At 39.5% G+C, this 14,414-nt stretch overlaps 1 protein-coding gene across 4 annotated transcripts in view; it reads right to left on the bottom strand.

Annotated features, from left to right (window-relative positions):
• homer1b (homer scaffold protein 1b) overlaps window positions 1-14,414 on the bottom strand; it is a 103,440-nt gene that overhangs the window by 38,824 nt on the left and 50,202 nt on the right. The window contains exon 9 of one of the 4 annotated variants that reach the window (XM_072257835.1): window positions 3,343-3,569. The exons of the other annotated variants lie outside the window; for them this stretch is intronic. Within the exon in view, the coding sequence (XP_072113936.1) occupies window positions 3,405-3,569 (165 nt within the window). The 3' untranslated portion in view covers window positions 3,343-3,404. Of the gene's footprint in view, window positions 1-3,342; window positions 3,570-14,414 lie in introns of those variants that run through there. 4 annotated transcript variants of the gene reach the window in all.

The raw sequence follows: 14,414 nt of genomic DNA, 5'->3' as shown, positions 1-14,414 counted from the left end.
TAACAATTTTCCTAAGACTGAATGCAATTCCCCTGCCAAACCAAACAAGCTTGATAACTTCAAGATGCACATTATGACAGATGCACATACTTCTTTTTAATTTACATTCTAAATATTTTCTGTTTTGTTTCCATTTCTGCCTGTACGTCACATTTACTTTGATTGTTCCATGCATCTTGTGGCAACTTGCATGTTAATAGCAACTATTTCCTTCTTGGGTGGAACATTGTAAAATGTCCTCTGATTGCTACTTTAGCTTTTTTCCTGTCATTCTTATTAATTCTGTTTAGCCATCACAGACGTCCGTATTAATGTTTAACTGGTCAAAGCATCATAAAGATCTACTTTTTTTTGCATCTTGCTGCCTGTTTCATTAACAGCAACACTCTATTCTTATTGATTTAATTCTTCAGAACACCTTCTCAATACCACTGTTGTTTTACACAATTCTTCTGGCTTAGTAGTGTACAGTATTTTTGCCAATTTTCCTTGAATTCTGCACACTGCTCTCAATGAACATTGCCAGAGAATTTCAGATTGGCTTTAAGTCTGTTTAAAATGAATTATTTGTTCACCTTGTCAGTAAGCTAAAAATCAAGCTTCATTACTCAGTCCACAGCAGACTGTGTTGAAATCAAATGCCAATGAAAGCTAAATCCAAGCACTGTAAAGAGGATAGAGACCCGAACTACAGGTACTTCTGCAGTTACAAGTGATAAACCTCAGGCTTGGGTAATGGTACCTGACAGAACAACTTCAGGGAGTATTGCAATTTCAGTCAGATTGAGAATGACCACATTGCTCAAGGTGTCAGCAAGCCATTAAGTATCAGCAGCAAACAACAGGAATTCTGCAGACGCTGGAAATTCAAGCAACACACATCAAAGTTGCTGGTGAACGCAGCAGGCCAGGCAGCATCTGTAGGAAGAGGTGCAGTCGACGTTTCAGGCTGAGACCCTTCGTTAGGACTGTCCTGACGAAGGGTCTCAGCCTGAAACGTCGACTGCACCTCTTCCTACAGATGCTGCTTGGCCTGCTGCGTTCACCAGCAACTTTGATGTGTGTTGCTTGAATTTCCAGCGTCTGCAGAATTCCTGTGTTTGAGAATCTGGAAGTGCTGATGTTCAGAGACAGCTGATTGTCACAAAGGTAATAGCCCGAAAGGCCTCAAGCGAGAACCTTGTTCACTTAGAGGTTTAGAACTCTTCACAAGGATGCTCCAAAACATTGTAAAAATTGAAGATTGGTTGTTAGACTCCAAAAGGAATCAAAGGATCTAGCAGGGAAATAAATCTTAATCTTTGACTGATAATTTAAAGACAATAGAATCAGATGTAATATCAGTGGCATATATAGAGAGGTAGTGTACATGGGTTCATTGTCCATTCAGAAATCTGATGGCAGAGGGGAAGCTGTTCCTGAAACGTTGAGTGTGTCTTCAGGCTACTGTACCTCCTCCTTAACGATAGCAATAAGACGGCTTGTCTTGGACAATGGGGGTCCTGAATGATGGATGCTGTCTTTTTGAGGCATCACCTTTTGAAGATGTCCTCAAAGGTAGGGAGACTAGTGCCCATGATGGAGTTGACTGAGTCTGCAACTTTCTGTAGCTTTTTCTGATCTATTGCAGTGGCCTCTCCAAATCAGACAGTGATGCAACCAGTTAGACTGTTAGCTGTAGAAATTTGTGACTGTGGTAATACACCAAATCTTCTCAAACTCCTAATGAAATAAAACACCCGTTATGCCTTCTTTGTAATTGCATCAATATTTTGGGCCCCAGATAGCTTTTCAGGGATGTTGACACCCAGGAAGTTGAAACTGCTCACCCTCTGCACTGCCGATCCCTTGATGAAATCTGGTGTGTGTTCCCTTGACTTCCCTTCCTAAAGTCCACAATCAATTCCTTGGTCTTACTGATGTCTGAAATTTTGCCAGTAATAGTTATGTCATCGGCAAATTTATGGATAGTGCTTCAGCTGTGACTTGCCACACAGTCATGGGTGAATAGAGGGAGTACAGCAGTGGGCGAAGTACACATCCTTGAGGTATGCCAGCGTTAACTGTCAGCGAGGAAGAGAAGTTATTTCCAATCCACAATGACCATGGTCACTTGATGAAGAAGTCAAGGACCTAGTTGCAGAGGGAGCTATGAAGGCCCCGGGTTTTGGAGCTTGCTGACTGGTGCTGAGGATGTGATGGCGTTGAATGCTAAGCTGTAATAAATAAACAGCAGCCTGATGTGGACATTGCTATTGCCCAGGTGATCCAAGTCCAAGTGGAGAGCCAGTGAGGTTGCATCTGCAATAGACCTATTGTGGCAATAGGCAAATTTTAGTGGGTCCAGGTCCTTACTGAGGCAGGCGTCAAATCTGGCCAGGACCAACCTCTCAGAACACTTCATCACAGTAGACGCGAACATGACGAAATTTATGGAGGAGGTAGAGCACCAAAATATTTCAGTTCCTTCAGTGCATGCAGGAGAATTTGCCATATGCAGAACATCCAGAGACTGAGGGTTTCTGCCAATCTCACCTCCTTCCTCTACAAACAAGATATGCGGATGTGAATCACTTTCTGTGAAAGTAAACCAAGACAAAACCTACTGCTGTATACCATGCCCCAGCAGAGCCTTTGGCTGATTGGGGAATAGTGTTTGAAGAATAGAACAGAAAGCTTATGGTCTACTGTGAAACAGTGATCTCTACCCCCAAGCCCCCTCACATAGGCAGAATCAAGGTATATCATACAGAAATATTAATAATACCCTCTATATAAAATTCTCTAAATTCATTGGCTGGGTAAGAAAACAAATGCAGGTCTCCTTTTCCAGGCCAGCATTCCTAACAGAGTCTTTGATTATTTTCAGCCAAATCCAGTGGGCATGCCAGATTCTATCACCATCTTTATTCTATCTTGCTATCTCTGGCACTGTGCACAATCATTTAACCATTTGAAATGTACATGACCCAGGCATCCGTACTTTTTGATACCCACTAATGCCTAGAACTTCATCCCACCACTGCACTAAACATGCTAAATAATAATGTGGAGGAATAAACAGTTGACATTTCAGGCTGAAACCTTTCATCTCTTCATAAAGAGTCTATGCCTGGAACATTGGCTATTTATTCTTTTCCACAGATGTTGCCTGACATGCTGAGTTATTCCAACATTTTGTGTATTGCTCTAAATTTCCAGTATCTATAGAATCTTATGTAAATGATAACTGCATTTCAATCAAATGAATTAAAGGCAGAATACAATAGTAATTGGTTTATTATTGTCATATGTATTGAGATAGTGAAAAAACTTCACTTTAAATGCCATTCATACAGAATTTCAAAATTCAAGTACTTCAATATAATACAAAGGGGAAAGCAATTACAAAACGCAGAATATATTTAAAGAGGAAGTTCAGTGCAGGCAGACAATATGGCGCAGGAGCAATGGTGGAGTAGACTGAGGGTTGAGAGTTCATCTTCCTGTAGATCGGAGGTTCCCAGATTTATTTCATAGATCTCTACCATTAACCAAGGGGTCCACTGTCCCCAGATTGGGAAGCCCTGCTGTAGATGAATGGACATGGTGAGCCGAGGATTGATGCACTTTCAGCAACACACATTGCCCCCTCACACACCCAGTCTGCCCGCTCCACCAACAGGCACCACGCAAGGTCACTGTCCTAGCAGCCGCCAAAGTACTGTAGCTTGTAATGGTTCAGCACCACAAGCATTTCGAAGTCATTTACTTACGTAGCAGTTTTTGCACTGTTGCACCGTGTAGGAACAGAAAACACTCAAAGAAAAACTGCAGATTGTGCATTTGGGTGAGAAAAGAGTTTAAGGCAGTGTTTGGTTTAACTCTTTTAAACTATTTGACAGTTGGGTCCACAGCCACTATAAAACTTTCATATGAATCATTTTTACTTCTTTAATGGAAGATTGAAAAATTGGAGGATGTATTGGGAAGATTTAAGCACAGGGGCTCTGTGCAAGATAAATTGAGTAGTATTGGTAGTAGTAGTCTACCTTGCTAAATCATCAACATATCTTTGTGGTTACCATGCACAAATCTGTAAACTATTACTTGTACAATGATAGAATGATATACCCACTTCTATTTATGATTGGCACTCTAATGCAGCATGTGTGAAGTTAACGATGATCTGAATGCTGCGGAAAATCTATTGATAAGGATATATGTCCTCAAGTTGATTGATGTTAGTGGGGCAGAAATGATTGTTCATCCTTCCAAATAAATCTTAAAATAATCCCAACTACTGACTACAAGGGTGAACAGTGATAATTTCTGCAGCAGATGGTAAAAGGGTAAAAGCTTGAGGCATGAAATCAAAAGTTCAAAATAAATTATCCAAGTTCGTAAACATCACCATGTATGTACTACTGAGATTAGTTTTCCTGTGGGCATTCACAGTAAATACAAACAAATACAAAAGAATCAATGAATTATTCTCTCCCCCCGCCAAAAAAAAAACCCTGCAGGCAACTCCTCACTTCATCATAAACAATAGATTCAAACGATGCTAGAATCTTAAGCAACACACAACACGCTGGAGGAACTCAGTAGGTCAGGCAGCATCTATAGGGGGAAACAGATAATTGACCTTGTCCCAGTGCAAATCGCTCACCATTTCCCTCCATAGGTGCAGCCTGAGCTGCTGAGCTCCTCCTAGCCTGGGCTAGCACAGCACAGCTAGCTGAAGCACCACTTTACCAGCAGCTCCAGGCATCCTGTCAAATCACTATGTTAGCACTGAAAACTACACATTACTCTCAATAGATCTTGGGATCCTACCTCTTACTCTGATTGTTTCTGCCTTTAGAAAATAAAATTACTAAATAAATTAGCCATAATCTTGGAAGAGAGTTTGCAATGGAAGGCACTAAAGGGAAGAACTGCAACCCACTGGCCAGATACTAACAAAACGTAATTGTACACTGGCACAACAGGGATATAATTTTCTCTCAGCTTCTCATTTAAATCCAATCACACCTTATTAAACTACAGAATTTTTGCATTTATGTGGCATCTTTTGCAACCACTGGAGCTCTTGAAGTACTTTACAGACAATGAAGTATTTAAGTGTGGGCACTCAAGTACAATAAATATGCACAAGAATGACATTCAAAATCTAAATGTCTGGCTAATCTGTTCTTCATGATGTTGATCAATAGAGGCCCAGGGCACTGGAATAATTCTCCTGTGCTTCAAGAATACCGACCTGTGACGCTTTACTTTTGAAAAGATATACTTCCAACACAGCCAGGGTCCCTTCCGCTGCTGTATCAGCTTGGAGCTTTGAGCTCAAGCTTCCCGAGTGGGACTTACACTTGCAACCTTGTAATTTAAAGATGAGCCACTGAGCCAAAGCTAAGTGTTAAAATAATACACTGCAATTTTGGCACCATGCACAATGTTAATTTGTTGATTATCCAACACCCTCTGCCCTTTTTTTTTGTAATCTCCATCTACCTCTCTATGTTCATTAGATGTCAATCAATATCACTACAAGCCAACTTGTACGCTCAGCTACCCCAGCCAGTTTCCAGAATAGTTCCTCCAATTCCCCAATTTTTCTCATCACACCCATTTTGGCAGTACGACTAGTGCTTCAACCTTTCATCACAATCAATATTTGGTAGGGCCCTTGATTGTTTTCCCAATTTCTTGCACTTTTTCCCTCCCCATTGTCCATTGAAGAACTTGCCTATACTTCCCATCCCAAAACCTGCACATTTAATCATGTTATGTCGCATTATTTACTTCCACCGTTCAGCATCCCAAAGGGAAGGGACAACCCCTTACCTAAGGCACTGCTTTTAGTCCCAGTTAACTCTGCTCAAGGATGCATTCTCTCAGCATGCACCATGAGAATCATATGTACTTCAACAAAGAGCAACACTAATCTTCATCCCCCAATAAAGGCTCACCTTCTCTTCATACATCTACCCCTTCAAGTTAAGAATCTAGTTTCTAGTACTAGCATACTTCTGCTTACTTTGGAAACTAAAATCATGTACATTATTCCAGACATGATCTTACCAATGTCTTATAAAGCTGCTTCAAACTCTGATAATGTCATCTCCCTTAAAATAAACACCATTTCTATCACTGTTCTTAATTATTTGCTATAAATATACCAGTTTGATTTCATATACAGCAACATTGTCATCCTTTATTTATAATTTGCATTCTCACTCTTCTTGCCAAGAAGGATGACCTCACATTTTCTCCTACAGTATTCCCCATCTGCCAGCATCTTACCCACTTACTTGACCTACCACTACTCCTTTCCAGGCTCTGCATTCACTTCTCAACTTGCTAAAACACTTAGCTTGATATCAGCAGCAAATTCGGCCACAGTACAGCCTCTTTCTTCACCCCTACTATAGATTACATATTAAAGCCACAACACTGATCTTTGTGATACTCCATTAGTTACAGATTGCCCATCCATAAATGACCCATTTACCCCAACTCTTGTTCTGCTCACCAGCCTATCCATTATGATTTAGTAATCCCAACCACACGTACTCTTTTCTTATGCATGTGGCATCTACTGGAAATCCAACATCTGCTGGGTCCCCTTTATCCACTATTGGCCACACACTCAAAGAGCTCTAGCAAACTTAGTTGCTGCTGCATGCTCTGCTTTTCTTATGTATCAAGGTATTCCGTTCCATTTCCATTCAGTTCTGCCTTTACATGCAGTAAAAGCAGTCCAGTCACTTGGCAGCTTTCTGTATTTCAGGTTTCTGGTACACACCCAAATTTCTACTGTAAAAACATGTAACGGCCAAATTCATATCTTGATCAGTCATGTGTTCCTCCAATTTCTCAAAATTTCAAACTATCAAGTGCCTTCAAACTGTACTTGAGAATTCCATTCCACTTTTTAAACTGAAAATCTTGGCTTCAAATTCCTTACCCTTGACTGGAAACTTTAACCCTGCCGTCAATAAATTTAGCTACTTATGACAATTTTCAGCTTTAGATTTTTTTTCCTCCTAAAACTAGTACTAATTCTCGATTTATCCCAGTTCTCAATACACAAATGCACAGGCTTTGACTTTTCATCTTCATACTCAAGATCTCTGAATTTAGTGGCACTTTTTATTTCTCCATGTAGGGGAAGTAGTTTGTCATTTCTTCAGATTAGCCCATGTCCCCTTTCATTTCACTAACCCAAACAATTGAACTGTGGATTAGTTTGAAGCTTTTGGCCAGATGTAGTCTATGCCATCAATTTATAAATTGACACCACAGTTTGCTTTGCTATTACTGAACCCACCATTTTGAATCTACTGAAATTAATAATGAAAACCTGCAGATTACCTGCAATCCCAAATAACCACAGTTTGTTTCTAGTACAAAATCCTTCCACACATTCTCCCACCTAAAATTGGGACCTCCCTTCTGTGGTCAAAGTTCAAACTTCATATACCGCTTTCAGATCCCAAACAATTGTCCTATCTTTAACAACTAAATTCAAATAACCAATTATATAGTTGAAAACATTCTGCCAATAAAGCAATTCAATTATCAAAATGCCACAATTTGGACAAACTACATTTTACTGTACACTTTCTCCTTTTATCTGACTTTAACCTGCCTTGTCAGGTTAATCTGTGTTCCTTCTATCTTTCACATCCTTCCAGAAGTCATTGCTAGCAGTGTTGAGATAATAACCCCCTGAATTAACATTGTCAGACCAAACATTCCATATAGATGTCAGATACCAGTCTCCTTGACAGGCCCTATACTCCCAGGTCAATCTTAATAAATACAAGGAGCATGTTGTAAGTATTTCTTAAAAATGCTGATGTGTACATCACAAGCCAAAGTCACCACTCTCCATCAGGCAGTGGCTCGCTTTGGTAAGCTCTCTATCCCCCTAACCAACAGATGCAGATACTGGTAGGCAATGAAGGGAGAGAACCTCTCATTTGGAGGTATTGCCTTGCATGTAGTTCTATAATTACAAAGTCCAGATTTGGAGAAAACCTAAGTCTAGGGTAGTAACCAGCTTCAAATGGAGTGATTGCTAATAATGATACTGATATGGATGGCTGAGCTTCTCTGTTCTTAGCATTTTATCAACAGTATGAAAAATTTCTTCAAACATCCCAACTTTTAGAAAAACTTGATCTTTTTCAATTAGAAACTGCCTATACTTTTAAAAAATGTGTAATGTGCACATAAAATTAAGTTCTTAAATTCTGGATTAAAATCTGTATTAAATTCCAAATAATTATGTAGTGATCATTTTTGAATAGTAATATCCTTCAATCACTTTGTTCCGACCCTCCTCTAACAGAGTTAACTTCTTGAAGTAGGGATAAATGTACAATTTATTTTGGTCTTTAAAATGCACACTGGTTGGTTGATAAGATGAAATGTCTACGTTCACTGAGAAAAACAAGATTAAAACTTTTCAGTTTCATTTACTCACTTTATTAAAGCATTATTACTTTTTGTTTAACCATGTAAAATACATGGTCAGTTAACAAGTTATCCATATCCAGCATCACTACTTCATAAGCATCCATGTGTATAGGTTGCCAGGGAGAGACCAAGGAGAATCCTATACACAACTCCTTAATAACAGGCACTGCTTAACTGATTTTCCACTGGTCTAGAATAGAGTTGCTACATTTGTAAATGAAAGTTAACCTTTGATGTGAAAACCCTTTCTTACATTCAATTTCAAATCAAACTGAAACATGAAAAAGGATCTTGTGCTTTCCCAGCATATATGATGAATAAACTCTCCTCAGGCTTCCAGCCCAGTAAAGGTATCGTTTATAACCGACTTTTTGATGACAAACTCTGCCATCTTCAGGGATGATGCCTGGGTATGTCTAGTCCAGTAGTATTTATATCCCCATGGTCCGTCTCTCCTGATTGGTTAGTCCTCATCCAATCAGGTTTCTGTTCTCTCACCTTGTTTATAATTGAATTCCAGTTCTTACTTAGAGTGAGACCTTTGTCTTCGTTAAAATTCTTTTCCTCTAGTTTTCGTTTCAATGGCTTCCTTTACCAAATGTTCCCAAAGGCTATTGGCACGGCACAGTAATTGTCTGCCAAAGTCAATCCTATGGCCATTATGAATGCAGAGTTCTGCTGCTGCCAATTTCTCCGGGTAACCTAAAGGAATACACCTGTGCTCATTGATGTGGGTTTCTACTGGGCACCCCATCTGGCCGACATACACCGCTTCGTATTCACAGGGATTTCTGTAAACACCACCAGACCAGAGTCCCAAGTCATCTCTGACCCGCATGAACTGTGATTTGAGCTTCTGTACAGGATTGTGGACAGTATTAATCCAGTATTCCTTCAGGATCCTGGCAATCCTTCCAGAAACTGTGGAAATGTAGGGGAGACAGGTGGTAGCAATAGGTTCCTCCTCGTTAAGTTTCCAAGTTTTTCTGTCAGCCATTTTAAAGGCCACATTAATTTCCTTCGCTTTGTAGCCATTCTGTAGGTATATTGTGCATAATTGTCTTATTTCCTTGGGGAGACTCTCCTGGTCTGAAATAGTTTTTGCATGGTTAATCGAAGTAGAAAGACTTCGATGGTACAAATCTACTGTGCTGCACCAATGGCTTTTTGAATGCCTGTTAAAGGAAGCCATTGAAATAAAACCAGAGGTAAGTAATTTTAACAAAGATGAAGGTCTTGCTCCAAGAACTGGAATTCAACTGTAAACAATGTGAGAGCAGAACCCTGATTGGATGAGGACTAACCAATCAGGAGAGACAGACTATGGGAGTATAAATACCACCAGACTAGATATACCCAGGCATCATCCCTGAAGATGGCGGCAGGGTTTGTCATCGAGAAGTCTTAAATTGATACTTATACCCGGCTGGAAGCCAGAGAAGAGTTAAAACATGATGATTTAAGAAATTCACTTCCATAATTCTTTCAAATTAAATTTACCAATTTCACCCGTATTCAAAAGTCTTCTAAAACAGGGTAAACTATATTAGATGCATCAAAACCACATCCCACTAGCAGTGCAAATCACAATCTAGAGCTTAAGTCTTTGCTAATTTGCCCTATTAAGAACAAGCAAAAATAAGCCAAACTAAGAGGTGCCACATTCGCAAAGAGCTTAGCGCCGGCGCTATTACAGCTCAGTGTTCTGGATTTCAGGGTTCATTTCTGGCACCGTTCTACAAGGAGTCCTCCCTGTGGAATGCTGTATCACTAAATAAATCAATCTTGTGCCTCAGTTCCACTGTTTTCGAGGCAGATACCCTTCAGAAACCCTGTGGCCTGAAGTCTGCTGATTCCAGGTCTAAATAGTTTCAATGACTATTTTCAACTATATGGTGAAAGAAAATATAACATTTAAAAATCAATGTAAATGAGTTTCTTCTCACCTGAATTTCTTTCTGCAGCCTAGAAATATGTTCTCTAGGTCTAAAATATTGCACACGAAAAAACAGCCATATTGTTGATCCATCTCAGCATCACCTAGATCACCTCATTCCACTCAACACTAGTAGTGCACAAAGTAATTCCATCTTATTCACTTGCTCTTAAAGGGCAATCCACTCATCTCAATCCTATTGAATCTTTTCTTCACTAAGTACAAGCCTTTTAATGTACAAACAAAGCCTTGCTCAAGCTTATCAAAATTTTCTTACTGAAAGGCCAGCATACCATTTGCCTGATTAAGAGGCACACAGCACAAAACTGGCCATGTCACAGTGATGTCACTAACCATCACCTCATTATACTAATCCTACACTTGTCCTATTATTGTCATCCTCACATTCCCACCACTTCTCCCCTCCCTGAATTCCGCCACTCATCCACATGTTGAAGGCAATTTACATTAGCTGAGTAACCAGCACACCTTGAGGAAATCAGGGGAAACCAGAGTACCCAGAGAGAATCCACTGGGGGAATATACAAAATCTACACACAAATCTCAAGGCACAAGAAGTCTGGAGCTATGAAGCAGAAGCTCGGCCAACACTGCCACTATACTTTTAGTTTTTTAGTAAACTAGCATATTTACTTTCATTGCCTCATGAACCACCACAAAGATCCATCTACACATTGTTTTTTAGCTTTCATACTAAAGTGCATTACCTCATTTTTCCATTTAATACTCTATTTCTAACCTATTGGCTAATCAGTAATTCAGACTACGTCACCTCGAGTCATATGAAGGGAAAAAAATCATCCCAAATAACCAACTTTTGTCTTTTCATTTAAGTGATTAATTTAAACTGACAATAGCCAAGGGCTTGGTATCAACTCTTGCAAAACACCATGCTATTCTGAAAACAATCCATTTAAACTCATCTACCTTTGTTTAGGGATAACATCTTAACCCCCTCCCACCTTAACCCATTATGTAATTTATCCTAATCATCCATTTGATACAAGATACTAAGACATTTGTAAGTCAATTTTCAAAATTATATCCTCAAATACTATTAGATCTGACAAGCAGTACTTGTCTCTTCAGAAAACAATTCTGAATGCCCAGTCATTGATTTTACCTCTTTCCTCTGCTATTACGTTTAGAATAATGGATTCCAGCATTTAGCTGAACAAAGTTAGCAGGATAACTGAATCCGTTTCCTACTTTTTCTCTCCCTCCTTTCTGAAATAGTTTGATTTCCCTTAGAACAGGAATATAACACATTTTAAATGCTTGCACAAAGAATACATTGTGGGCCAAAAGGCCTGTTCTGTGCTGTACTATTCTATGTTCTAAGAATATAACCAATTAGTGATTAAATAGGTGATGTCAGTAGGTCAATTCCAACAAGAGAATAGTGCAAAGTTCAAAGGAACTTAAATGTCATGAACTAGACGGTGAATAGCTGGCTCTGAGTGACTATGCTTGGGTCAGAATGAAGGAGAGAAATGAGACAGACAGCCACAGACAAAAAAATAAAAATAGGAAGGGAACAGGGATAAAAGAAAGGTCTCATGATTGGAAGTTTAGCGGAAGGTCACCTACTTTGCCTCATCCTCTAATTTTTAAAATTTAGACTCTTCTGATCCACTTACTCTCATATAAGAAACCTGTTTAGTGAATCTGCACTGCACTCCCCCGACTGTACCCAGACCTTCAGAGTGGTGTCATTAAGGCTTTGTATAATTGCAGAAAGACACCATTACTACCTTTGCTCAAATTCTCGGGCCATGAAAGCCAAAATTTACCCTTTCAATTGCTTGTTTCACTCATGAGAGTTTTTCTTTGCATACAAAGACATCCATATCCATTTGAACAACATTTTCTATTCTCTCATTTTTTAAAATAACCCACTTTTCTGACTGAACTACATGACCTCATCACTCGCATAGTCAATTTCTAATGCTCTTGTCCACTCACGTAGCTTGTCCATATCCCCCACCCAACCTAAAAACAATTTTACAGGCTCTTCTCTACTCTCACTCCCATCTACTTCTGTATCAGCAGCAAACTTGGAAACATGACATTTTTAGGCCAAGTGGTTGATAAAAACTGAATAGCTGGGGTCCACAATTTGCTTTGACTGCTAAGCAATTCTCATTCAGTATCAATACATAACCCCAATTTGCAAAGGCAAGCACCAATCTCCTGTGGGGAACTATCAGAATCCACTAGTTTTCTCTCATCCATTTGTTGGTAACATTCCCAATAGACTCCAATAATCAAACACGATTTCCCTTTCATAATGTATGCTTATTCTAATCAATCCTACTGGACTTTGTGCAGCTGTGTTATTACATCCTTCTTACCTTCTATAATGTTAAGTTCAATAGGTCCCTTAATACAAGAAATACAAGATCTATTGAGAAATAGATGGAATTGGAAGTCTGTGTAAAGCTGGAGATGTTGGTTCCCAATATGTTCATTTATGTTGCATGTTTAAAGAAACTGTGATATATACAATAGAAGCAGGAGTAGGCCATTTGGCCCTTCGAGCCAGCACCCCCATTCACTGTGATCATGGCTGATCATCCACAATCTGTACCCTGTTCCTGCCTTCTCCCTATATCCCTTGACTCCGCTATCATTAAGAGCTCTAACTCTATCTTGAAAGCATCCAGAGAATTGGCCTCCACTGCCTTCTGAGGCAGAGCACTCCACAGATCCACAACTCTCTGGATGAAAAAGTTTTTCCTCAGCTCCGTTCTAAATGGCCTACCCCTCATTCTCAAATTGTGGCCTCTGGTTCTGCACTCCCTCAACATTGGAAACATGTTTCCTGCCTCTAGCGTGTCCAATCTCTTAATAATCTTATATGTTTCAATCAGATCCCCTCTCATCCTTCTAAATTCCAGTGTATACAAGCCCAGTCGCTCCAATCTTTCAACATATGACAGCCCCACCATCCCGGGAATTAACCTTGTGAACCTCCGCTGCACTCCCTCAATAGCAAGAACATCCTTCCTCAAATTTGGAGATAAATGTCTGCACTGGCAGAATAGCAGAGTTAAGAAAAGGTGGCTAACCCAAATATTAAGTATGTAGTCATTGTGATGGTTAGGATATAGAAACTGAAACTCAGCCCAGAAAAACAATGTTCATACACACTGTTCATGCCCCTTTGGGTGGTGAATTTAATGGAGTTGCTGCTGGAGGCAAGAGAATTACAGCAGTCTCTCAGCATTCAGTTGCAGGATGTTTTGGCCTATCCAATGCCAGATGTGAACCAATTTGACAGCATAGGAGGAAGAGGGAAGTATGTACAAGGAGATACAGCCACCCCATTCCCAAGTCACAAATTAGCTTGAATTATATCACTCTTCCTTCACTGTTATGATGGCCAGATCTTTCTACTCACTGGTGGTGTTTCACTAAACTTTAAGTGGTGGGTCACCACCTCAATCAGAATGAAGAAATCTCATCATAAGGCAGTAAAAATTATCTGTCATCAGTTTCACCCTAGTATTCTTCCCAAGTTTAATAAACTCCACTATATAATGCCACTTCTAATACAGAACAGATCAAGGGAAAAAAAAAGCATTCCACACTACAGGATGTTCGCAAACGTTTATTGAAATAAAACAAAATAAAGCTGCCCAAAAATGTGGAATCTACTATACCATTGACAAACTCCAGTCAGTTGATTTCACATCTTAAAAGGTTCTCCCACTGGAGAGATTTTCTCTTTTACCCCTGCATCAACTGGATTCAAATACAAAGACCAAATTATTCTTAAGCTCTTGGGTCTTTCTAAATTAAAGCTCTCACTCTTTAAAAACAAACTTCTACAGCCTCTAGCTCTGTTCTATGTCAATGCCAAGGCACAGTAACCAACTTAGCTGAGAGGTTAGACTAGCCAAAAGACATGGAAAAACACATTTCCCATTTATCTGCTTTTAAGCCTTTTTAAGATTGTTTCTATTTAAAATAGCAAAAAACATCA

This window comes from Mobula birostris, chromosome 5, assembly GCF_030028105.1.
Source record: "Mobula birostris isolate sMobBir1 chromosome 5, sMobBir1.hap1, whole genome shotgun sequence".
Classification (NCBI taxonomy): Eukaryota; Metazoa; Chordata; class Chondrichthyes; order Myliobatiformes; family Myliobatidae; genus Mobula; species Mobula birostris.
The sequence above is the reverse complement of the archived record's forward strand: the minus strand, read 5'-3'. Positions and strand labels throughout refer to the sequence as shown.